At 38.1% G+C, this 24,306-nt stretch overlaps 4 protein-coding genes and 1 long non-coding RNA gene across 14 annotated transcripts; 2 read left to right on the top strand and 3 right to left on the bottom strand.

Annotated features, from left to right (window-relative positions):
* Positions 1–199: 199 nt before the first annotated feature.
* On the bottom strand, positions 200–4,030 carry LOC124338631 (DDB1- and CUL4-associated factor 8-like). Of its 4 annotated transcripts, none has more exons than XM_046792771.1 (14): positions 3,896–4,030; positions 3,339–3,545; positions 3,098–3,209; positions 2,837–3,031; positions 2,696–2,759; positions 2,340–2,575; positions 2,105–2,285; positions 1,917–2,003; positions 1,792–1,848; positions 1,637–1,712; positions 1,493–1,569; positions 995–1,114; positions 624–743; positions 200–546 (listed from the first exon to the last, which is right to left on the bottom strand). In XM_046792771.1, the coding sequence occupies exons 1-14, from the start codon at positions 3,951–3,953 to the stop codon at positions 424–426; spliced, it is 1,713 nt and encodes a 570-aa protein (XP_046648727.1). In that variant the 5' UTR covers positions 3,954–4,030; the 3' UTR covers positions 200–423. The 4 variants fall into 4 exon arrangements, with proteins under 4 accessions (XP_046648727.1, XP_046648728.1, XP_046648730.1 ...); XM_046792772.1 differs by having other exon boundaries at positions 3,339–3,542; XM_046792774.1 differs by lacking the exon at positions 3,896–4,030 and adding an exon at positions 3,643–3,816 and having other exon boundaries at positions 3,339–3,542.
* A 36-nt stretch (positions 4,031–4,066) lies between these two features.
* On the top strand, positions 4,067–6,841 carry LOC124338633 (UTP--glucose-1-phosphate uridylyltransferase-like). The gene is made up of 12 exons (XM_046792775.1): positions 4,067–4,250; positions 4,318–4,446; positions 4,509–4,616; positions 4,728–4,910; positions 5,015–5,119; positions 5,179–5,293; positions 5,348–5,409; positions 5,574–5,726; positions 5,804–6,080; positions 6,145–6,311; positions 6,415–6,519; positions 6,593–6,841. The coding sequence occupies exons 1-12, from the start codon at positions 4,221–4,223 to the stop codon at positions 6,698–6,700; spliced, it is 1,542 nt and encodes a 513-aa protein (XP_046648731.1). The 5' UTR covers positions 4,067–4,220; the 3' UTR covers positions 6,701–6,841.
* Positions 6,842–7,054: 213 nt separating this feature from the next.
* On the bottom strand, positions 7,055–7,718 carry LOC124338639. The gene is made up of 2 exons (XR_006917919.1): positions 7,495–7,718; positions 7,055–7,410 (listed from the first exon to the last, which is right to left on the bottom strand). It is a non-coding gene; the product is annotated as an uncharacterized LOC124338639 (long non-coding RNA).
* A 120-nt stretch (positions 7,719–7,838) lies between these two features.
* LOC124338634 (rho GTPase-activating protein gacF-like) lies at positions 7,839–12,761 on the top strand. 4 transcript variants are annotated; one of them, XR_006917916.1, is made up of 12 exons: positions 7,839–7,984; positions 8,136–8,222; positions 8,294–8,539; positions 8,627–8,887; positions 9,119–9,297; positions 10,526–10,572; positions 10,641–10,751; positions 10,922–11,190; positions 11,326–11,381; positions 11,439–11,553; positions 11,871–11,978; positions 12,040–12,761. XR_006917916.1 is itself a non-coding variant. In XM_046792776.1 (8 exons), the coding sequence occupies exons 2-8, from the start codon at positions 8,136–8,138 to the stop codon at positions 11,020–11,022; spliced, it is 1,032 nt and encodes a 343-aa protein (XP_046648732.1). In that variant the 5' UTR covers positions 7,839–7,984; the 3' UTR covers positions 11,023–11,293. The 4 variants fall into 4 exon arrangements, 2 of the variants coding, with proteins under 2 accessions (XP_046648732.1, XP_046648733.1); XR_006917915.1 differs by lacking the exon at positions 11,326–11,381; XM_046792776.1 differs by lacking the exons at positions 11,326–11,381; positions 11,439–11,553; positions 11,871–11,978; positions 12,040–12,761 and having other exon boundaries at positions 10,922–11,293.
* A 532-nt stretch (positions 12,762–13,293) lies between these two features.
* LOC124338635 (enolase-phosphatase E1-like) lies at positions 13,294–22,933 on the bottom strand. 4 transcript variants are annotated; one of them, XM_046792779.1, is made up of 7 exons: positions 22,803–22,933; positions 18,698–19,029; positions 18,415–18,618; positions 15,188–15,316; positions 14,894–15,061; positions 14,480–14,596; positions 13,294–14,404 (listed from the first exon to the last, which is right to left on the bottom strand). In XM_046792779.1, exons 2-7 carry the CDS (start codon positions 18,881–18,883, stop codon positions 14,339–14,341), a joined length of 870 nt encoding a protein of 289 aa, XP_046648735.1. In that variant the 5' UTR covers positions 18,884–19,029; positions 22,803–22,933; the 3' UTR covers positions 13,294–14,338. The 4 variants fall into 4 exon arrangements, with proteins under 4 accessions (XP_046648735.1, XP_046648734.1, XP_046648736.1 ...); XM_046792778.1 differs by lacking the exon at positions 22,803–22,933 and adding an exon at positions 21,706–21,730; XM_046792780.1 differs by lacking the exon at positions 22,803–22,933 and adding an exon at positions 20,088–20,232.
* Positions 22,934–24,306: the final 1,373 nt, after the last annotated feature.

Raw genomic sequence — 24,306 nt, 5'->3', positions numbered from 1 at the left:
ATACGTAATCATCTTTTATCGAATAAACATACTACCGGTAGTACTTAATCGGTATTACACGACCAAAGCTATCAAGCTACTTTTTTACTTCTTGTTAGCATGAATTAAATTTCACTTATAAGCATTTCTTTTTTTATTTTATTAATTTTTTAAAATCTTAATACCAATCTTTTAATAAAAATTTTATAACGATGAAAAATGTAGTTTTATCGATTTATTCTGATCGGAAAGCCTACCACACCAGTGGGTTTCAATGCATATTATAGAAAACAAAAAATGTTACATAGGATCTTTTTTTCTGGGTCGCCCCAGTTATAACAGATCAGTATCAGCATCAGATAACTCAGGTAGGACTAATTGCTTTTCTCAATTACATTTTAAGAGTACAAACATAATTCAAGTCTTCCATTATTTAACATTTTTTTAGGAAGGCGCACATTGGACTCCTCTTGGACCTTCATCATTTTCAGAAACGTCTGACTCATCGCTGCTAGATGTTACATTTCCGTCATTCCTTTCTTGACTGGACGTACGCTGCTGCTGTTGCTACAAAACGATAATTACAGATTAAATGGATTTTTTTTTCTAATTCTATTTCAACAGATCGATAGTTTGTATGATACCCTGCGTCTCCTTTCAGTTCTGCGAACATGACGCCAAAGCACCCAAAGAAGTTCGCCCGAAATAGTGTCTGGCTCACGTCGGCGCTCTTCTTCCCTTTCTTGGTGATTTGTTTTCACTGTCTGCAGAATTTGAGATTTCCAAAATAATAAAACAGAAAATTAAACAATCACGCATAAGATTAACAACTGCTATGAATGTCTTAATAAAGAGATATAAAAAAGCAAGGTGACGTGGGCAACTGGTATCAATAAATTAAGTAACAGTTGACCGATAGTAGCAAATTTTTTAAATTGGCAATCTACGTTAGCGTCGTTTTCCAAACTAACAGTAATTCAAAATTAAATCAAATTCAAAATAATAATTTAGTAACCTTTTTAAGGTCCCATAGCTGGGGTTCATCAAAACATTTTGGGGTCCATATTTTCACATCATCATCCAAACCACTCGTTGCTAAGACAGGAATACTTGGATGAGGCTCAAGACAATTAACCTAAAAGACATTGTGTTAAACAGATTGGTTTTAATTAAATTCAGATTTCCAAAAAAACTACTATATCTACTTGCTTCTTCAAGACTAATTAAGACTAACTTTCTGAAAGCAGTTGATTTTTTCGTTCGAAAATTTTGAATTTATAGAACGAAATGCACCATAAAAAACAGGCAGGAATTGTGTCGATGAAACTTTGTTTCTTTGAAATGTTCTACCATCAAAAGTTTGAGTTGGCAACAGCGATTCTAATTTCTAAGATATTTGTTTGACAACTTATACTGACTAAAAAATAAAGCAATCTAAGCATCATTTAAACTACTGTTAAAATCCGAATTACTTGAAACAACATATTTAGTTAGTTGACAAAATGATCTTTACCACTCCATTTTCATCGCCCGGTATACATTGTACAATGGCTTCGGTGCTATTGTCCCAGAAGAAAATATTTCCACAATCTATATAATAATAGTTGTAAAATTAATGATGCGAAGTCACACAATAAATTTGAAGATTGCAATATACCTGACCCCGATACAACAAACTCACTCCTGGGCCCATAATAATTTACTCCTTTAACAGTTGCGTTATTGCGGTGTCCCTAAATTGGAATGCACGAAAAAAAAATCGATTAACGTATTTACTTTCTAACTTCACAGAAAGTGAAATGCGTTACTAACACTGTAACGATGTAAGAAATCTGATCCTTCAACACAATCCGAAGCAAATGAGTAAATCTGAATTTTTTAAAATTGAAGGCTGATTAAAAGAAAAAACATAAAACAAACAAAAATTATGGAGTTACGTCTTCATCATTGTAGCTAGCAAGGAGTTCGGATCCGTTAAAATTGTAAACAGCGCTGGTTACGTGAGCTCGGACAGAGGAATCCACCTAGAAACAAATGAAAAGTGATAAAATTTTCAAATTTAAACACCCTGTTTATATTGCAATTGATACGTCTCCTTTCGTTACTAAATAATCTATAAACTAACCAAATGACGTGGACAAGATTTTCTAACTGTGGCTGACTCAGAATTCGAAGAAATATGACGGCGGTCGTAAATACGAACAAACTGATCTCTCCCGCCAACGCAGAACTCGGTCGTATCAATTGGGTGAGTTGATATGCTATACAGCGCTATTTTTCGTTCGCAATGTTTAACTGTAAGTAATCTTCAACAAGAAAACTTAAATCTTAAGAAAGTAAGATTGATATGAAAAAGTTACTTGTTGGGTTTGCTTTGTCTGACATCTACTTCAAAAACCACTCCGTCTTCTCCCGCAGTAAGGAACACATGAGGTGTGTCTGGAAGAAGAGCCAATTTATGAGCAGGACCTCGGTGTAGGCCTAATCGACGTGTGGAATGAAACACTCCACTTGGTGACAGTTCAGCAAGCCGGATATGTCCGTCTCGAGCACAAGAAACTATGTGAGTGTCACCACACAAAGGTAAAAACTTTGCCTGTTAAAAATCACAATCATATGTATTTTATAAAGTGTAAGTTTAAGAACACCCTACTATTTACTATATTAGGCCTACTAATCTATCTAGACACAATATGTAGATCTGTCAATTTTATACCTGAAACACATTGCCTCTATGTCCACTGTCATAATTGACAACAGGTTCAGCACGGCTCCAATCCCTATTTGATTGATGGATACTATTAGTGATACTGCACTACATAAAATACTTGCACTATTCAGTTATAATAAATATTACCAAATTATGATACTAAGATCATCTGATCCACTAGCTAGTCTTGATCCACTTGAGTTGAAGTGAAGAGCATTCACACAACCATTGTGACAATCCATTTTGAAAGCCAATTCCAAGCGCTGTACGAACCTCAAAGATCCATGACATTTTGCGTTAAATGCATTGTCCATGTTTTTGTGGCTAGATGTCCCAAGGTTTCTAATGCAAAATGTCACTGAAATTAACAAATGAATTCACAGAAATGGCCAAACATCAGCAACTAACCTTTGAGTGAGTGCTATCAGTGCATTCCATTTATGTTTTGGCTTCTGTTTGCCAATTCCAGACAACAAATCTTCTTCAATATTCACACTGTTTTCAACAGTAACAGCCTCATCTACAAACATTAGAATTACAGTCATAAAGAACTTTCAATTAATACTATATGAAAAAGAAATCAAGTGAACAATAATAGGTACAGTAATATATGGTTCTATCAAGTTTAGCAGTAATGATAAAATTTTACCACTGTCAACACTTTCCAAATCAGGATTATGTTTATGGGAATCAAATGTTGTATTTGATGTTGATTGTGTGGTCCAAAGAGAGTCCTGACTGTCCTCAAAATCCATATTTTCACCGGACTCCTGATGGGTGTCGGATTCTGTGGAAGAGGACTCGTTTGTTTCTTGCCTCGAATCCTCCATTTTGCGATAACGTTTTTGAAGAACTTCTTTTATTAAAAAAACAAAACAAAAAGACATTCAAAAAAAAATCTAAACGCTAAATTTGCAAATAACGCATTGGAAATAGTAACAATATCAACAAACCAGATAAAAGTGTGGTGCAAACTTTTTTCACCGTTCGGCATTGAAAGTCCGTACGGCTTATTACGAGACTCAAATGAAGTCTACAGTACTATACGTTGTTATTCAAACAGCTGTTCACGATCAAATGAACAACCTTGCGTTCGGTGCAGAGATAAAAAACAAAAAAAAAGAAGACTAAACAAAAACTAAGTTTGTTCAAAACATAGAATTACACTATTGTTGATATTTTATAAGCATTTTAGAAAAATCGTACCTTTTCCAAAGAATGCGCAAGTTTTCAAAAACGGATTTATGACGACGATCAGAAGCATACATTTTGCCAGTAGTGGTGCATCACACACCCGTTGTACGCGCTTATTGCCATTTAAATTTGGGCACCAAAGTGTTCGTGGCAGCATTGACTCACAAATGACCTTGAAACGTTGTGACATTTGCCGCTTCGCACAAGTATTTTGTACATAACAGGCAGGTTGAAACAACGATTGCCAACGTGACGTTTCACCAGCGTCGTTAAAACTATATTTTCACATCACTGCTCTCGAGAGTGTTAAGACTGCTTTGCTTTCCCACAAGAAGAAATGGCATCGTTACACGTAGAGAAAAAAGCGGTAGTATCATACTTAATTGTTATTGTTTATTACTTGATTATACATGTCAGGTGTGTTTTATCAATAGATGTATGGCCATCAAAGGCAGGGTTCTGATTCTGCTGCATTTAAGGAGCTCACAAAAAGAGATGCTCAAATCCAACTAGCAGTTGAACTTGAAAAACTAATCAGAACTTGCTCGGAATCGAATCGCGAAGTAAAAGTTTGTTTTGATTTTTGTAGCTTCTCGAGTTTCACTTGTGTCTCCTATCTCAATAGGGAACTGAGAGAGAATTTGGTGGTTTTCGCCGACTGTTCGTGAGATTTCTTTTAGACCCAACTTCATCTGTTCAGTGGGAAAAAATAGAAAAACTTCCTGATGGAGCAGTAAGTAAACAGTTCCTTGTTGTTGCTGAAAATAACCAAAGAACAATCAGTGTTTATTTTTTTGTCTGAAATCTATTCAATACCATTAATGTTATTATACCATTATGTAAGGTGTGTGATTATGAGATGCTACCTACTCCAGCATCCTCTCAAATACGGGGAATGTTGGACAAACTTGTTGTTATCAAGCTGAATGGTGGACTTGGGACATCAATGGGCTGCCAAGGGCCGAAATCAGTTATTTCAGTCAGAAATGATCTAACCTTTCTTGATTTGACTGTTCAGCAAATTGAGGTATGAAATACCACAGACAGCAGTATATAATTATTATTTATAACCATTTATTTTATAAAATATCTTTGTTTCTAAACTCCTCTTATTTCACCAATGTTTTACAGAATTTAAATAAGACATACAATGCAAATGTGCCACTAGTCTTGATGAACTCATTCAATACAGATGAGGAAACTCAATTAATCATTCAGAAATATACAAAATTTGAAGTGAGTATTAATTAGTATTTTAAAATGTTATAATACATTTTTACTTATTTTCCCACAAGGTCCAAATCCATACTTTTAATCAAAGTAATTATCCGCGAATCAACAAGGAATCTCTTATGCCTATAGCCAGAAATTGTAGCACTGCTGCAGATATGGAAGCTTGGTATCCTCCTGGTAATTAGATAACAATTTCAATGCAGTATATATATCGCTAACACTTTTCTTAAGGTCACGGCGATTTTTACGAGTCATTTTATAATGCTGGTCTATTGGAAGAGTTTATAAAACAGGTATGCCATTTACTTGGGGCATTTTGTTATCTATCTTAACTTGTGTCTTCTGAATAGCTCTTGTTTGAATTGTCGTATAGTCAATTATCCAATTAATCTGAATCTCGAATTTTTATACATATATTAAGGAACTGTCTATTATATTTCCATGTTCGATCATTCAGGGTCGAGAATATTGCTTCATCTCCAATATTGATAACTTGGGCGCAACTGTCGACTTAAATATTCTCAATATGTTGTTAAACCCTGGCGAAGATGCCGGCAAACCCAAGGAATTTTTAATGGAGGTTACAGATAAAACCCGAGCCGATGTTAAGGTAAATTCTAACACCAAATCTTAAAGGATGCTTGATTACTTTGTCTAATTTATTATTGTTTCTCAACGGTTCCTTAGGGTGGTACTCTAATTCAATACGAAAACAAATTGCGCCTGCTGGAAATCGCTCAAGTCCCAAAGGAAAAAGTGGAAGATTTCAAGTCTGTCAAGACATTTAAATTTTTCAACACTAACAATCTGTGGGTCAAACTACCTTCCATTAAGCGAATTATCGAGAATGGCACATTGGATATGGAAGTAATTGTTAATCCAAAGACCTTAGATAATGGGGTGAACGTTATTCAACTAGAAACTGCTGTTGGTGCTGCCATGAAGTGTTTCGAAGGGTCAATTGGTATCTTAAAAAATGATATAATGGTAACTTAAAAACAGTGTTTGAGTCTATTGTCGTTTGATAGGCTTAAATGTACCTCGTAGCCGGTTCTTGCCCGTCAAAAAGACTTCCGACTTGCTTTTAGTCATGAGCAATCTCTACAATTTGAAGTACGGAAGTCTCTCTATGAGTCCCTTGAGGAGTTTCCCATCAACGCCGCTCATTAAACTTGGAGAAAATCATTTTGCCAAAGTAACGATTATTTTTATTTTTTTATTTCCTTTTTTTATGTATACAATATTTTGAGTGATTTTTTTATTTATTTCGTATTTTTAAATTGTAAATTGAATGTCAGGTTCGTGAATTTCTTAAGCGGTTTGCTACAATTCCCGATTTGCTAGAATTGGATCACTTGACTGTTTCGGGAGATGTAACGTTTGGACGGAACGTCTCTCTTAAGGCAAGTCTTAAATGTTGCGTTACCACTTTTTCTTTGCTTAATTTTCCATGTTGATTTCTTATGTTGAATTAAGGGTACGGTGATCATTATTGCCAATCATGGAGACCGTATTGATATTCCGTCGGGGGCAATTTTAGAAAACAAAATTGTCTCAGGTAATTTGCGCATATTGGATCATTAAAATTTTTCAGCAGTTATTAATCAAAAGAGTTGCTTGTAATCTTGTTATAAAGCTAGTCTTGCCAATATTTGAAAAGCAGATCTGTAGTCATTTGTAGCAATAGAAATATATTCAATAAATCATTTACAAGTTGTTATAGAAGCCAAGTCGTGTCGGGTTTTTTTTTTTTTGTGAATTTATCCTTTCCGCTTGTTAGTTCTACGCTCTCGCATTGTTAAATATGTTTTCCTGATCATGAGTGGCGTTAGGCAGTTAAATAATTTAAAAAAAAAATACATAGTTGATGGTAATGTATTGAGCAATCGTGAAATAGAAGGAAAAATCAATGTTAGTAATGAACCACCAAAACTGCTGTCCTAGAAACGAATTGTATTGCTTAAAATATCGCAATTAGAACTTAGCAGCGGGTGAGTTGACTTCAAAGTGCAAACATATTTTATATCTAGTATTGATGGAATGTAAACAGAGAAAATAATGATCATTTAAAAATTGTGTGTTACCAAGCTACTTTAAAAATTACGAAATCCTTTGGAAGAACATTCGGGACTAGTAGAACAACTTACAAGAAGAATATAGGTTACAGAAATGAGGCCAATGCTAACCCAATGTCGTTCGTCGCAAGGCCATTTTGATCTCTTGCTTGCTCACTTCGAAACCGTGCGCTGTGCTAAGAACAATTTTAGTTCAGTTAAAGGGAAAGTCCATTCTACCTGGAATCATTTGATTTAAGAAAATTAAACTGCATTAACGCAATCAATAGGGGCATCACGAGAATGCTACAATATGCTAATTACTTAAGGTAACAGACTGAAAAGAATAACTGGTAAACATGAGCGACCGAACGTAGTTCAACTTGATCAATTTACAGGTAGAAGTGTAGCTAATTCACTTAAACTTTTTTTTTTTAAGTTGACTTCAACTTAAATACAAGGGATAGTTATTGGATTCGTCCGCCGAGGACATAGACGCCCTAGTAATTGTTACATAGTAGAGTAGATGCTTTGCAATACTGTTGACAGAGCCATACGAAATAACCTTGGTTTGTTGTTGGAGAAGGTAAATGCTGCACGATCAGCACTCCGCAAAGTAGGTCACCTCCACGCAAGGCGAAGAATTGTTCAATTCTCTTTCATTTCATGTCGAAATACGGTGCCGTTCCAGTAGCATTTCGCAGCACCTCCAATTCTATTGTAATTGTTATTTTTAAAAATTGCGAGTTATACAAGTAAGTCAGAGATCGTTTGGAAATTTGTGTTGCATCAAGTTGAACGGAATTCCCCAACGGTATTTTCTCATTTCAAATTGTTTTAATAATTTGTTATATTCACAACCAAAGCGAAAAATCGATCGAAAGTTCTTTATTTTTCATAATTACTCCCTTGTTTTATTTCCTAAAGTCCCCGTTCATTTGTTTCTTAATTAAATGTGATTGCAGATGTCGAAAGAGGAGCGTGAAGCTGCCATCAATCAAAAGATTGAGGAAATTCGTAGGAAAAACGCAACCATAACGCAGCGATATCAAGTAGGATATTTAACAAGATATACTGTATTTTTAAAAAAAATTTTAGTAACATTTGATACAACTATCACCAGGAAATAGAAAATGATAAAAAGAACGCGGAAAATTTTAGTCTAGTAGCAACCCAACGCATGAAAACGCGTTCCGTGACTGAAAATGACGTTGACGACAACAGTCCCACCGTGAAACAGCCAGCAGCAGCGCGCCCTGAAAAAAGCGAAATGAATCGTGAGCCAAAAGAGCCGCGCAAAATAAAAAAAAAGCATTCCGTTTCCGATTTGGCTGCGACTACTGACTTTCGTCCCCAACGATTAACAGAGGTCTGTAGCTACAACCGATAATTGACTTAGAATTTATCACACGATTATGAATAATGAACGTAAATGTATTCTTGTCACATTTAACAGAACGATTTGCCTCCACCGGATCCGGTGTTTTCCTACCTAACCGACCGGTTGCGGGAGGGAGCCTTTTGCGCACCCATCAGTCCGGCAGCCAATCGCAGACACAGCACGTCATCTCAATCCAGTGAAATGAGTATCGGCAGTAGTAGTCGAAGCAATAATTCTAGGAGGACCTCGACGACTTCCAACTCATCTTGGACGAGTGACACATCTTCAAAGTATGACGGCTTTTCCAATTATCAGCCGCCGAGGAGATATTCGGTGGTAGGTCATCCCTGCAATCTTACAATTTTTTTTTTTTTTTAACATAATCTAAATGGAAAGTAAAATTCACCCGTTTCAACGTTATCCATTAAGTTTCGTATGTGTGTAACGGAAATTTCATGGAAATTGGAAACCTTTTTTTTTTTTTGCATTTGCTCATCCACTAGACAAGATTATTCTTGTCATACACGTTAAACTTTTTGGCTAATTTAATTTTGATCTGGTATACAGTGCCGTGATTACGTTCGTAATCGACGGTTGAGTGAGCAACTGAATACTTCTGACGAAAAAGAAGATGAACAGTGGAATTACAATAAGCAAGGCCAATTCCAACAGAATAATAAAGATTTTAAGAAATCATTTCAAAGCAACACTGCTGCTCGTGATCGGGAAACTGGAAAAGTTACATGGTATTTTCCTATATTTCTTCCTTTCGCTTTTTCTCCGTTACTTTATTTTATAAGATGAATTTGTATGCTGTTAGTCCGAAGTATAATTTGTTAAAAATATCTTATACACTGGGTTTACCGAAAAAACCCTCAAATAATAGAGACTTGAATCTAGTAAAAATCTGATTCAAGTAATATTAATTTTGTAAAAATTTTTTTACTGACAAATAGCTTATTTTAAAAATTTGAACTTATGAACGACTAATGAATATTGATCTAAAAATACAGTACCCACCAAACTATTAGGTACACCCCCCTATTTTCAATGCATTCTTATGGCACTACGTGTCCTAGAAAAATGCAATAACTCTTGAACCGCTTGGGCTAGATTTTTTTCCTTTTGGCCCTGAGTAGATCTAATGATGATCTACATTTTTTATACACATGAAGTTGTCGTAGGATTAACCCCCACGGCGCTACGGTATCGTTCAGTTTATTAGGTACACCCGTTTTCCCCCCCATATGCGCCGTGTTAAATACGGCGTTTTCCAAAATTTACAAAAAATACTAAAAATCAAGCTAAAATCTTTTTCTTTGTGCGAAAAGATGCAGAATTCTTCACTCTATGCGAATATAAAGAATAATTTACAATCAAACCAACTCAGAGAACCCTTCCCTATACCTCAAAGTTTTCCACTTCAAAATTTGGCGAAATTGGGCGCCCTCTGCTGGCGAAAGTGCAAGTTTGTTGAAAAAAGTACAAATTTTGAAGTGGAAAACTTTGAGGTATAGGGAAGGGTTCTCTGAGTTGGTTTGATTGTAAATTATTCTTTATATTCGTATAGAGTGAAGAATTCTGCATCTTTTGGCACAAAGAAAAAGATTTTAGCTTGATTTTTAGTATTTTTTGTAAATTTTGGAAAACGCCGTATTTAACACGGCGCATATGGGGGGAAAACGGGTGTACCTAATAAACTGAACGATACCGTAGCGCCGTGGGGGTTAATCCTACGACAACTTCATGTGTATAAAAAATGTAGATCATCATTAGATCTACTCAGGGCCAAAAGGAAAAAAATCTAGCCCAAGCGGTTCAAGAGTTATTGCATTTTTTCTAGGACACGTAGTGCCATAAGAATGCATTGAAAATAGGGGGGTGTACCTAATAGTTTGGTGGGTACTGTATATACACACTGATTATGCGACATTAATAATTAAACAATGTCCTGCCTATAAACTGTATATACAGGGTATCATCGGATGGACCGGAATCCCAGATTAGCGAGATTACTGGAGGTATTCAAAAATGTTGAGATCAATTCATCTTGTCTCATTGAATTTATATATTTTTTAATATCACTTAGGATCCACATTGCAACCTTGGAAGAGAGAAATATCTGTGACAAATTCCAGGTCCGAGTATGTGACAAATTGGCGTGATCGACACATCGGCTACACTACTACTGCAGAAACAGGTATTAACGCGGTACATTTTATCAGATAGTCGTTGAAAACCTATTTAGCAATAAAATTCGAAAGAAATGAAATTATTTAATATCTTTGCATTAGAAATGCGGGAAGAACTTAACACACTAGCTATATTGGAAATTACTAATAGTGATTTAATTTTTAAAATTCCATATAGATTTTACTTCCATTGATGAAGGTGTAGCGCAGCTTGCGGTGTCTGTTGAAGACCCAAATAACAACAATGACATGATCAACCATAACATGCCGATTGTTTGAAACAAAATGGAATCAAATCACTCGCTGATAAAAACACAGTTTTTTTTATATAAAATTTGAACAGACCAGTTCTTCCTGTTAAATTATTTGTTTTGTATTTATTTACTTCTAACAGCTTAGCCGTAGCTATTCTGCTGAACGGAGGTTAATATTCGGGTCCTTTTTTAGGTATCATTTTGATCTTTTCTTTCTTCTATTTAAGTTAAATAATTTATGTGTGTCTGTGGTTTTTTTGGAAATCTATTAATTACAACAAGTCTCTGAAAATCTACATTAATTTTTTTAAATTTTAACTGTATATAGATGTCATCAAAGATCAAACGAATTCTTAAACCGATTTCGATTTGCACAATAATTAAGTTCGTTCACAAAATGTTTCAAAGATTTATGTGCAATGTAAAACATCTTTTGGCTAGGCATATTGGGTTGCCAATAGAGAGGTGTGTAGAGGAAGGTAAGCGGGATGGTGGCCGTCGCCCAATGAGATCAAAAGTGATTGATTTTGATTTTACGGAAATCTTATCGCTAACGGTAAAAAAATAATAAAGTCGTTATTTTTTTTCGGAATTTCCGTAAAATTGATTGTTCAAATTGCAATTTCCTAGCTTTTATAGTTTTAGAAAAAATTATAGCAAACAAACCTAAAAGAGTAGCCGAAAAATCTTATTTTCTATGATTTTTTACAGCAGCTTTTTAGGCAACTAGTCCACCTAAAAATTGTCTAATTATATAAAAAGTAAATTTCATCCTAGCTCTCTAAACATGTTGCGCCGTTTTTCATTGGCTTTGTAGCCAAGATGTTAACAATTAAAATTTTACAGAAATTGTTTCGTTTTGTGAATTTTCAGCCATCATTTTCTCCAAGCTATCTAGCGTTCATAGGAACAAACTCTTCAGCTTTTACTGTTTGGCTGCGAAAAAAAAGCATTTTCTGCAAAAATAATGGACTAAAAGGGGTGTTAAAGTTTGTTACATTGAACCCAAGCTTCCAATATGTTTTTAAAATTTATTATTTAGTAACTATCGATTCTGCGATGGATTTAAAATATTTAAATTTATGGGCGCAGCCAAAATGGGTGAAGTAGGTGACCACGGTAAATTTAATGTCATTGGCTTAAATCTAAATAATAAAAAAAAATATAGGTTATAAAGTGACTGGATTTTTCCTATGACATGTTAAATTTCATTATTTATTTTATTTATAATAATTTCGGTAAACACGCAAAATACCCTTCTTTTCATTCCACATCGTAATAGTAAACTTTTCTAAACATACGTACAAATAACAACTAAAAAAATTAACGCAAACGATATCCAATCGTATTGATAAATTCACCACTAGATCGATTATAATTTAACCGCTACCGAAAAAAAAAAAAATTGCCCTGCTCCCGGAATCCGCTGGACGGATCGTTTTTTTTTTCGCCATTCTCTTTCAGTCTTTCCTACATCATCGTTATGTTGCAATGAACGTACGTTGATACTGACGTACCAGCATCTACATGATCAGATATCAAGTTTAAGGCTTATCTTGGTAAAAACCCTCTTGGTAAACCAAAAGGAAATAATGTAAATTGTGGTAAGTAAATCCGTTTTGTTTCGCGCAATTATTCAGAGTATTTTTTCTTCGATATAGAGACTGATACTGCAAAAACTGGTGGTAACATTTTGGATGTATTAACATTTTTTGCGCCATAAGGAAGTATATCAAAAGTAGTATTACAATAATATTAATACAACTCTTTTTCTTATTCAAATAATTGTGAGAAACTGTTCCGTGCATACGTGTCAGTTGCATGACATACAATGACGCAATCGTCAAATTAACCACTGCGTACTACATGTTGTGTAGGCTACAATTATTTATCAATTAAAACGTTGTAATTTAACTTAAATTAAGACGACATAACCCTCTCCAGATTTTTTAATAAGACTTGCGAATAATAACACCCGCTGAGTAGGCAATATTTGAATTTTTGGCAGTGAAACTTGATATGTTGATTTGTTGATATATTTCAATTTTCCGAAGATATTATTTATTGAGGATGGTAGAAGAACTGTGTAAATCGAAAAATAGACAAATATGAAGTCATTAGTATTTAGGACATGCACAGAAATCGCATATTTGTCAGTTATCGATGTTTCATAGTCCTAAAATTTAAAAGTTTTAGTAATCGATACGATACGTTAGACCAAGAGCAACTTTTCGCATCTCATCTCGTGAGAGATGCGGCATTGTGCGGCATTAAAAAAAAGTCAGAGAGAAAGCAATTTATATACAAAAAATGTATTGGCTATGCAGACGTTGGTACAAGCGGTACAAAAAAAAAGGCCAAGTAAACAAAAAGAAAGTTCAAGAGGGAGGGTGGTGGTGGTGGTGGAAGTGTAGTTCCCATGTCTCAGAAGGATGGGTGGGTGGTAGACTATGAGAGAGAGAGAGAGGAGGACATGTTTCCGTGTTCTGAAGCCCAAACCTTTGTGAGAAAATACTGTTCGAGCCAAGGCTGTATTGAAGATGAGCAAAGATGAAAACCATGAAAGCGTAGAGGCAGATTTCCTTCAGATAGCAAGCGTAAAACGAGATGTGCGAGAATATGGACATTTTGCCATTTGGTCGAGCGACCCGTGTTGTCTAACATTTAGAAAGTAAGATTATGTTGAGAGGGTGGGTAGCTTCATTCAAAGCGTTTGGATCAATTCCTTATTCTACTCGGGTATCAAAAGCTGCCTTCTTTACAGCATCCTTCGTCAGAGGTGCTTCCAAAATACACACATTTTTCTTTATAACATCAGCACCTTTCCGTGGGAAATCGATCGTCTGGTGTTACGATTTCGTGGCCCGTCAAACCGTAGTTGACCATGAAAATGAGAGGAGGAGGATTAGCTAAGTGCAAAGGTAAGGAGGAGATGGTGGATGGAAATGTTACGAACACGGAACGTTTTTAGAGGGGAGCTAAATGTTTGGAGAGCAACAATCGACTTGGATTCGGCCATTGCAAATGGCCAAACAAGCCAAGAAAAACCCCACACGATGACGATCTCGAATCTGTTTTAAAAAGAGCAACCTCTCTTCTTAAAAATTCTAATACTTTCTTTCATTCAAGCAGAACACTTGGCAAAATCGGCGGCAAACTATTCTAATAATGAAGTAATACAGAAGGTGGTGGAGAAAGAAAAGATGAGAAGGGATACAGAAACTGACCAAATATCAGGAAACAAAATATCAAAGTATGGGAGAGGAAAAGGTGAGGATTATGTGTAAAATTAATTTTTTTTTTGTTTAAAAAATGAACGCTATCCAGTACGCCGTAGAGCTTTATTCTTCGCTGGCTTGCACCGTTTCGGAGTTTTCGGAAGCCACCTCTGCTTTCTTTTCACTCTCCTAAATTAAACAAAGAACCACATGATTCAATTCGCTGCTTTACCAATATTAAAATATATAATGGCTGATTATTACCTGGACAGGCTCGGCTTCAATCACGGGTTGAGCGGATTCCTGTTCATTTGTTTCAACGGCGACTTCTTCAACTGGAGCCTCTTCGGCAGCAGGTGCAGACTCACTAGCTTCAGTTTCCTAATATGGCGAAAGAAAAATGAACATTTCCAACCAACTCAAATTACCGCCCCCCAAAAAATAACTTAATATAGACTGAAATTCAATCTGCTTTCATTCATTCTTTCAATTGAAATCAAGTCACGTATTACGACTGGCTGCAAGCGTTGACACTCATAGTTGAAAACTACACGAAAGGGTCGTGGTGGGCAGTAAGGAAATACTCAAGATGGCGAGGAATGACTAGACTGCGTCACTCGAGACGCCAGTCTTGGTTACACGCGAAGAATGCGCAAGTTCTCTCGTCTTAGGACTTACTGGTTGAGCGGGTTGAGTTTCAACTTCAGATGCCACAGCTTCTTGGGCTGGAGCGTCCACTTCCTCCTGTTTAGGTTCTTCGGCGGCTGGGGCGGCAACCTCCTCGCTGGCTGGGCTCGACTCAGGTGTGGTCTCCTGTTTGTCTTCAACTACAGCAGCTGAGTCCTCCTTAAAATAAAATGCAATCAAATAACAATGAGTGTGGGGGGGAAGAACACGAGAACAAAATTCTGCTGACGCGACAAACAGTCAAGTCAGGTCAAGTCGGTTTGGCTAATGAGAGCCCAAAAATACCTTGACGGGAGCGGTCGTTTCCTCGGAGCTGGCTTCAGCAACGACTGCAACGGGTTCCTCCACTGAGGTCGATTCTTCTGCGGCAACTGGAGCGACATCGACAACTTGTTCGGTGGTTTCAGCTTTAGTCTTTTAAAAGAAAAGAAAAAATCAATTTCAATTAATCATCAACTCTGAGAAACAGACAAAACTATATTTAAAAAAAGAGAAGCCTCTTAATAAATCTAGGGGCCAGTTCTTAAAGGGCCAAGTTACCGATTCCATTTCGAATAGTTAAGTGGATAGAGAAGGGGCGAGAGTTGAACAAGTGCGAGTGCTTGAAGGAGAGGTTGAATGCTGACTGACAAAAGCGACTGGCAGTCGGAGAACACGTCGCGTTCGCTGTGTGCGCCGCTGCATGCAACGCGAGGAAGAAAAAGGGGTGTGTTCCGAGGTTTTTAGTTACGTATCATGGCTGAGCTCTCGGTTCCACAGACCTCGATAGCCATGTTCAAAATGCGTAGTAGAGAGAATACAGCCACGTCCCATTGCATTCCCTTCTTCAAAAAGCCCTGACCCTTTTCCCATCCGTTTGTCGCTGGCTAATAATCCCCGTTAGACATTTAAGCGGGTATTACTTTAGTTCAACTATGCGGACGCTTGCTTGACAAACGGCCGAAAAGAATCGACGTTCAGAATATATATATAAATGATGATGTGAAATCAAACCAGACTAGAATTCAGCCATCCTATTCTTGGCTGAACATATCGACCAGCTAGTCGCGTTCGAGCAGCGGCCGATAGGGCTGAAGTGGTCAAACGGCGCGCATACGTTCCACGGTCATTAACGGAGGATCTATTTATGGTGATACAACTCACGTATCGCCCCTCTAAGCTAAACCGCAGCGTTCCCATTTCAATATGACGACGTTGGCATTCCAGGCCCGTAGCCGTCGCCGTAGAGTAGTTTTCCACACACACACACAGAGAGAGAAGGCCTCTCGTGCCTTTTAAGTTGCTGCTATGTCCAGTCAAGTGGACTCGCTGCTCAAATGTCTACATACATATAGGATTAGCCTGTGGGCCAACTGGACAAAACCTCTTTCGACTCGTCCGTCGCCATTAAAAAGAAAAGAAAAAATACAAATAAACTGCGTAGCGTGGCCTTGGGTCTAGTGTTGCATTCCACCGCATCTCCGACGACCAAAAAGTTAGGAGCCGAATATTCATTCATGTTACACTGTCTGCCATCGACGTCCCTTTGGCCACATCCCGCGCCACTGGCCTCACTGCGCACAAGGCCGTTTTCAATTACTTTTTACGATTCGACCGGACGTAAGCGATGCCCACCAGCTTTATCGAATCCGACAAAACACAGAAAACCAACGGAATGCGCGTTAAACGAATAGAAAAAGCAACCAACAACATTGCCAGTTGCATCCTAACATTATTTTATATATACACACACTCATACGATGTCCGTCCGCCCACCCTACAACTCGAAAATTTATCCACACACATAGCTTTCTCCGACATCAACCGTTTTCGATTTCATTGAACAATCGATGTCTAGACTCTGGACTGATGGGCAACCTCGAGCGGTCGCATCCAAGGGCATGGCCTGGAAATCACCGAGACCAGAGCCGGGCTATTGTTTCAATACCAAGATAAAAAAACCCAGGATGAAGAGGAATTTTCAAGCCGGTTCCAGATTCCTGACCTAAGTGTCGGCGCTTTCACCTGGGCATGCCGTGTGGAATCTCTCTAGCCCAATCCTAATACGGAACTTTTTGATTTTAAAATAGAGGACAGCGCATTTTTTTATCGATTATCACTGGACTGGCTACGCCGAAAATGGTGTCGACTTTCGAGGACAAATGGCTTTTAAACAAAATTCTGTCAAATCGATAAAAAAGAAAGGAACAATTCCAGGTTCGTCGCCACATTCAACCTCCCCAACACTTGTTCCAAAACGAGACAGCCCATGGCGATACGAGAAAGTGGACACTATAGGAACGTCTCATACACCTGCAATGCAGGTGTATTATCCAGGCACACACAACACATGGCTGCATTAGTCTTGATTGTATTAGTACCAACTCGCGTAACAAAGAGTTGTTTTATCGAAAACTTTCATCTTGTTGTTATTCTGCTGAAATAATAGAAGAATGAATCAACTTAAATGGTGCATCAGTTTAGGTCCAGCATCTAAACCCGGCAGATGGCAGCACATGATTGACCACATCTGTCTAGCAAAACGTAACCAGACGGCGAAAGAAGTAGCAATAAATTAACAAAACAAGTTAGCTGCTACTATTGTGGGAGGGAGTATCTGCAACAGGAATCTAATGGCCCGCTAGAATTACCAATGCAAAAAGGAAGTTGCGCCATCAATGGAATGTCGGAATGCACAAACCGGCGGTATGCAAGGATATCAAGTCGTATTAAGATAACTCTCATAAAGTGCGGACACGAAGACGAACGCGTTTTTCACCCAGCGTGGGCGAGGGGGTAAAAATTTCAAGCTAATCAATAAATGTGTCTAGCCAGGGCAATAAATGGGCGACTACCATCTTTTTCTTTTTTTATCTCAACTGATGATTGTCGACATGCAATGCATCAAGTCGCGCACGTTTCAAGTTCTTGACATACTTTTCTAATAAATCGATATCTATTCTTTGGCTACCGACACACAAAGAAAATCTAAAAACATCAAACTAGTGGATATAGAACAAATCTTTTTGGTCGGCTGTAAATGTCTGAAAGTATCCCAACATCCTTCCTTGACAGGCATTCCTGCTAACGATTTAGGTTACATCCAGGCAGAAGAGTGTGGGCAACGGAAACTTGACACTTGAAAACAAGAGCCGTCGCTCGAGCTGCTGCACGACTAGAGAGAAACGACATTTCCTCTAATTGCGCAAACTTGAATGCAAGAAAAGAGAATTGAACCAGAAAAACACATACCGCAGACGTAGAACCGTACCTAGCCGTCGGCACTGTCACTATCTCGTTATAATCTAATATTCATATATATCCTTTAAAAGAAAAAGAAAAAAAAAACAGCTGTTGGTCCACAGCACGTGTGGTCAAAAACAGACGCAAGAGAAGTAAAAGGGACATGCGCTACGAACTTTGAGCGAATTTAAAAAGTCCAATCCGATTCCAATTGGCTTTCAAATCCTCTTAATTTCTTACACTTGTGGCTAGAGAGCTGCGACGAAATAGAGAAAACAGTTTGGACTTACCTCTTTGGCCACATCTCCATTTTTGTTGTTCTCTTCTTTCGTCTTCTTCTCTCGTCTCAAGAAGCTGAAGCTTCGGAATGATCGCTTCTTCTTGACCTTTTCTTTCTTCTCGTCCTTTTGCGTAGATGGAGATTCTTCAACTTTGCTATCGTTGGCTGCCTCCGTCACACTCTTGTCTTTGACATCCTCCTGGATGCTCTTGTCCTATTGAAAACAAAAAAACGGATACGGAAATTGAAACAATCGTCATCGAGACGGAAAGTGTAAGATGATAAAATATTACCAATTCGACGGCTTCTGTAGTCTTTGTTTCACCATTGATGGGGGTCTTGATTTCCTCCTCGATATTTTCGATCGTCTGGTTGGTGGCATCATTGTTCTGAGGAATTTTCTCGACCACAGCAGCAGGTGCCTCTTTTTTGGGCGACCCGGAAATGTCGACGGACCGCTTGCTCTGTCTCAAACCCATGGTAACGTATCGTCTTGTGGAAAAAAGTAAATTCGAAAAAAAAGGTGGGCTGTAAAAGGGACGCTCTTCCAACTTTTTGTGATTCTTCAATTTAACAGAGCTCGTCGTCACGCTGAGGCGTCTCGCTATCGTCACTCTAAATTTACCTGCCAAAATAGAAAAAACAAAATCGTTAAGAAAAAGATTCGTCGCAGATGTGTCAATGTAAAGCGTTAAAGCAAGTGGCTAATGGTTATGCGTTCATGGAAATGGTCTAGAAGAAAAAAAAGAAGAAACAGAACACGGTCTCAATCAGTAATTCTGGGTAACTCGTGCGTGCATTGGTGTTACTACACGGAGTCGGCTTAGAGCAATGAACCCAGCTGGCTACTTTTCAAGAGGCCAACGAAAGACGACTGAAAACCACGTGGTATCGGTTGTTGGCCGCATCCGGTGGGCGATGACCAAATACCCGAAACGGAAATGAAGCATACAAGCCAAAAAGGAACTAGAACACACACCCTCGCACATATGCAACAGCAAACCAATTCTCTCGTTATTATTTCATTGGCTCAATAAGAAACCGATGCATGTCAGACTGAAATAGCACCGAAATGGAGCAACAACAACTACTGTCTTGAAGAAATCAATCCAACAATAACAGAAATTTTTCGTCAACAGAAGACATTCCGACTCAAGTGACAAGTGCCCTCCGTAAGACACCTGTAATTGGATTTTTAAACCAATTCGCCCTTCAAATAACCTTCAAGTAGATTGAATACTGCAAGTATCTAATTGTAAAAAAGGAACAAATGCAGCATGTCCAGACTAACGGTTTAAGTAGGACGCCATTTTATCTGGTGGGACAGTGACTTACGCTGATTATGGCGTTTGATAGTTGAGTGAATCCTAAATGCCGATCGCAGACAAGTAAACGTGCACACGCCACGAAATAAAACCAAAACTGAAAACTAAAAGAAATCGACTTGATAGAAATGGCCTCAACTGACGCTACAATCCGACGCGCGCTGTTGCTAATGGCAGAAGAAGAAAAGAGTCAGATGTATGTAATTGCAAGCATATTCAAAATTCAACTAGTTTGTGAGTCGCCAGGTGTCACTGTTGTTTCCAACAACCTCTCCCTACTATTTTTCAACCGAAAAAGTCAGAAGAGACTAACAACACATGACGTGCTTGCCGTCACGTGTCAACCAACTATATTCACCTTTGAATAAAAAAAAATAAAAATGCCACTGGTCCGCACCGATTGTCTGACACACGATGAATTTCAGAGAAAAATAACTGTTCGCCACCGACGCCAGTGAATAGAAAAACAGAATGCTACTGAAATCAATTCCGAAGTGGTTGAGGTGAACGACAAGACTGAATATCTCCTCTCCCTCCTCACACCGCCAGCGGGGGTGAATGCTCTAGGAAAAAGACGACAGAACTGGCAACTCTGCGACGCATTCCCCCCTCCCTCCCTCGATTCCGCCCATTTTCTCTTTGACGATACGCTGATTCATTTCCTTGGAAATATATTCTCACTCAATCGCATTACACCCATTTGTTAATTCCGCAAGAGCACATAGGAAATTTAAAAAATTATTATCAACTTGGATGAATTTTTTGTTCAAAACGGAAAATGATAGCTCGAATCCCAAGTGGGTGGTGGTGTTTAAGCTTAATTCCCATCCGGCAAAAAGGTATTACATATTTTGTTTCGTGATGGCGAATGATGGCCTTGAGGAAGACAAACAATTCTGCTGAATTGAATCCGTATGATGGTTCAATTGAACAGATTGTCAACAATAACCTTGGAACCGGATATGAAGCAAATACACCCAATGCGTCAATCCAAATAACTAATACTCCTGATGATGATTTGAATTGCATTTAAAATTCAGAGAACAAGCTAAGAAGATAATGATGGCTTACGAGTCAAAAGAAAAACACAGAACAACGACCTAAAGGATAAAACATTGACTGAGAGTTGGGGGGGGGGGGGAAGACAGTTTTCGCCTTAAGGTCAAATGGCTTCCAGCTATTTTTCAAGGACGCAATTGCAAATGTCCACTATCAGAGGAAAAAGGGATCAACTATCAAAACGACTCTAATAACAAACAAAAATCTCGTTTTTAGAAAAATCAGAGAACGAGTAAATAATTGTCAAGCAAACGGGCGTGGTGATAAGTAATCTGTTGAAAGAATTACAACACCAAAGTGTGACTCACCAAAGTGGGCGGGGGGAAACAATTAGTCAAGGAAATAATACCGCCACGGAATATCAAGAACGATAGCACAATCAACAGCAAATGAGTGAAAGGGGATGCGTCTTCTTTAAATGTAAGAGAAAAAAAAGCAGTACGTGTGTGCGTGATAAAAATCGATAGGAGAAAACCCCGTAGAGTTGGGTACAACCGCCAGGCTTTCTCTCCCCCATCACAGAAAACCAAGAGCAACATGTGCTAGACGGCAGAAGGCAACTATCACACCACATGGTTACTCCCAACGACAAGCGAGGGAGAAGAAAAAAGAGGCTCGAGTTACGATTCCAAGTATATCCGTATTGATCGTAGTTTCCTTACTTTCTATATTCCGACTCATCTGTCTACTAATGTGACTCGAGCATTAATGAAACCAATTCTCTCACACACACTGCCAACTACTCAAAATGTGGACATGAAATATAGAAATAAAACAAGGGCCTTTGTTCAAACAGAAAGCTAAACAAGCAAATATTGACACAAGATTACGAAAAATAAATATTAACAATTCCTACATGCAAGGGATTAATATTTTTTCTTGACTCTTGTATAAAACAAAATTCTTTTTAAACTAACCCATATACCACGCCTACAACCACCGACTTCAACAACTGCAAAAAAAAAGGGGAAAATCGAAACATCCCTCCCCCCTCTCCTGTCGGCGTTGTCAGTTTTGTTGTGGACATGGTGCGCATACCGGTGCGTCTGTTTAGTCTACCGGCCCCACCCAACAATCCCCCCCCCCAACTCTCAACCACCTTTCCTCTGACGACGATTTTCCAACGACTCGTTTCGCTTAGACGCCATACTTATATAGCCCGAGGGTAAGGGGGTGAAATAGACTAAAGCTGTGGCAAGGGGGGGGGGGGAGACAAGATACTGTTAGACACAGACTCGACAAAAAGAAAAATCTTTAAGAGTCGGGAGGTTGGAATGCCCACCTTGATACCAAGTTGTTGTCAAATTCTCCCCAAGGTTTGGTTTGTTTCGAGTCAGATCGAGACCAAAATTAAACTTTTGACATGACGCGTCAAAAACAGAATTCTAAGCTTCCTCAATCAAATACTTAGTAGGGATCCATCAAGTAAAAAGAGATGCTATTTTGAATAGCGCACGTGACAGGTCAAATATGGCGGCAAAAAGATAAATCGTTGTTGGAAAGCTTTGAGAAATACCCTATCGCACACTGAGAAACTGACTCAAAATCCTGAGAAACTGACGATTAGTTAGCAACAGCTTTATCTCTGAGACAATCCAATTGACACTAAGATGTTAAGTAGCCATTTTGGACAATTTTGGCATTAGCGTTTAAATATTCACAATCAGACCAGTCGTTCAATCTAATGTTTAGTGGTTTTCTAACAAGTCAAACTAGCTCTAGACATAAATAAAGCGCCATTACAAATTTTAGTTTGTATACTTGTCTCTTTTCTCAGTCCTCTTGGTCGGTTGATGTGACGCACCCATGCTTGTCAGACAGACTTGCCTCGCTCTCTGTCTGTTAACGTAGCCCCCCACCCCCCTTTTCACAGGGAAATAATAGAATCATTTCGTAAGTTCTTAACCGACAACTATTTTCACATTTTCCTTCAAAAAGTTAGCAAACAGAGCAATAAGTGCCGATAATGAGTCACACAAGAACAAAAATAGTCAAATATAGATTGAAAACTTACCGGGAAAAGGGAACTTTCGATAACTGAACACGCAAGAACCACTTCAACAAGACTCTCAAAGCCAAAGCCAAAGCCAAGCCTACAAGCGCTTAAATTGGTACTTGGTACCGCCGTTCTGCCGGCTTTGGCGCTTATCGTTGGCGTATCTTTTCGAAATTTGATGCACAAACGCCATCTACAAAATCGATCGTAAACCACATACAAGCAACAAATAGTTGCTTCGCTGTGCAACACATTTGATTAAAAAAAACAAAAAAACAAACAAAACAAAACATGATTGATTTCAACGTTCCCTACGATGAGCCAGAGCCCAGAGGTTCCTATTGCTGATTATTCTGTTCAAATAATTTGGGATTGGTACGGGCAATTGTCCATCGGCACTTTCTACCATTCATTGTTCAGTTTCCGGGGTCTTCTTAAGTTTTATTGGATGTCAATGAACGTTAACTCGAAAGCTTAAAACCATTTGAACACCCGCATTACTTTGATGTGAGTTTTGAGAAAAAGGCCAGGACCTTTTAGATTGCTCAGAAACTGTGTGAACATGAATCAACAAGCTCATACCACTTCGGGAACCCCTATTCAACGAGCTTGCAAGAATCCTTACAGGAAGTAAAGATAAATGAAAACACTTGAGCTGACTAAAAGAAAAAAAAAAAACTATTCTTTATCTTCTACAAGATTTATCCATATGTTTCGTATTGCGCTTATAATGATATGAAACGACGCCATATTCTCACACTTATCTATTACCAAAATGACCTACTACACACCTTCCAGCGTTTCATCTTGGATAGCATACATGTGTGCGTGCGTTTTCTGCACGCTCTATGTATATATCTACAATCTTTCGTGCCATGTTATCGTCCCTAAATTACCTTCATTTGCAAGGCAAGCTCCGTGAAGATACACGCATACAGAAACACAGAACATACCGTAGCACATGACTGCAATTCCATTACAACTACCCGCTATCCCCGTTCTACTCCTTTTGAAGAAAATTGCCGCTTTCTGTTATTTCATTACACTAGCTACACCATTACAATAGCGATACCGATCTCGACGTGTCTTGATCCCACCTCGTTCGTCGTCGTTTGTTTATTGAGCTTGAGCCAATTGATCCTGTTGCCGTCGGTCGCAACACAATCGAAAATCAATCACGTTTATCTTGCAATCAATAAAAATTAATCCACCTAATAAAGCCTTAACTTAGAAACGAGAAGTCCAGAAGAAAATAGTTTCAGGTCGATATCTGTTATCGTCCGGTTGAAATTGGCGAACCAGCAGAAATTAGTCGAATTACCTTCGAATACATTTTTAACAGAATTTCATTACGAACGAATATTCATCGCTCTATTGAAAACTGGTTGTTAAAGAAATTATCTTCCAAAATTAATGTTTGATTTCTCAAATGTAAAGGCAGGATTTTCAAATTAGATTCTAAAAATGCTTAGGACTTTAAAGTCTAAACAATTGAATATCTATAGCGCCTGTCTGCATGGCA

Source organism: Daphnia pulicaria, chromosome 4 (genome assembly GCF_021234035.1).
Source record: "Daphnia pulicaria isolate SC F1-1A chromosome 4, SC_F0-13Bv2, whole genome shotgun sequence".
Taxonomy (NCBI): domain Eukaryota; kingdom Metazoa; phylum Arthropoda; class Branchiopoda; order Diplostraca; family Daphniidae; genus Daphnia; species Daphnia pulicaria.
The sequence above is the reverse complement of the archived record's forward strand: the minus strand, read 5'-3'. Positions and strand labels throughout refer to the sequence as shown.

What these genes read in the sequence shown, in the direction of transcription:
- LOC124338635 (XM_046792778.1), bottom strand. An exon ending in AAACTCAACCCGCTCAACCA is followed by an intron (nt 14,597 to 14,893) that starts GTAAGTCCTAAG and finishes TCGCCATATTAG; the next exon opens with GAAACTGAAGCTAGTGAGTC. An exon ending in TTGAAGCCGAGCCTGTCCAG is followed by an intron (nt 14,405 to 14,479) that starts GTAATAATCAGC and finishes TGTTTAATTTAG; the next exon opens with GAGAGTGAAAAGAAAGCAGA.
- LOC124338634 (XM_046792776.1), top strand. Translation starts at nt 8,136, where the DNA reads ATGTCGAAAGAGGAGCGTGAAGCTGCCATCAATCAAAAGATTGAGGAA. An exon ending in CCATAACGCAGCGATATCAA is followed by an intron (nt 8,223 to 8,293) that starts GTAGGATATTTA and finishes AACTATCACCAG; the next exon opens with GAAATAGAAAATGATAAAAA. An exon ending in GTCCCCAACGATTAACAGAG is followed by an intron (nt 8,540 to 8,626) that starts GTCTGTAGCTAC and finishes CACATTTAACAG; the next exon opens with AACGATTTGCCTCCACCGGA.
- LOC124338631 (XM_046792771.1), bottom strand. Translation starts at nt 3,953, where the DNA reads ATGCTTCTGATCGTCGTCATAAATCCGTTTTTGAAAACTTGCGCATTC. An exon ending in GATCTTAGTATCATAATTTG is followed by an intron (nt 2,760 to 2,836) that starts GTAATATTTATT and finishes TCAATCAAATAG; the next exon opens with GGATTGGAGCCGTGCTGAAC. An exon ending in AGCTATGGGACCTTAAAAAG is followed by an intron (nt 744 to 994) that starts GTTACTAAATTA and finishes CAAATTCTGCAG; the next exon opens with ACAGTGAAAACAAATCACCA.
- LOC124338633 (XM_046792775.1), top strand. Translation starts at nt 4,221, where the DNA reads ATGGCATCGTTACACGTAGAGAAAAAAGCG. An exon ending in TACACGTAGAGAAAAAAGCG is followed by an intron (nt 4,251 to 4,317) that starts GTAGTATCATAC and finishes TTTTATCAATAG; the next exon opens with ATGTATGGCCATCAAAGGCA. An exon ending in GTGTTTCGAAGGGTCAATTG is followed by an intron (nt 6,081 to 6,144) that starts GTATCTTAAAAA and finishes GTCGTTTGATAG; the next exon opens with GCTTAAATGTACCTCGTAGC.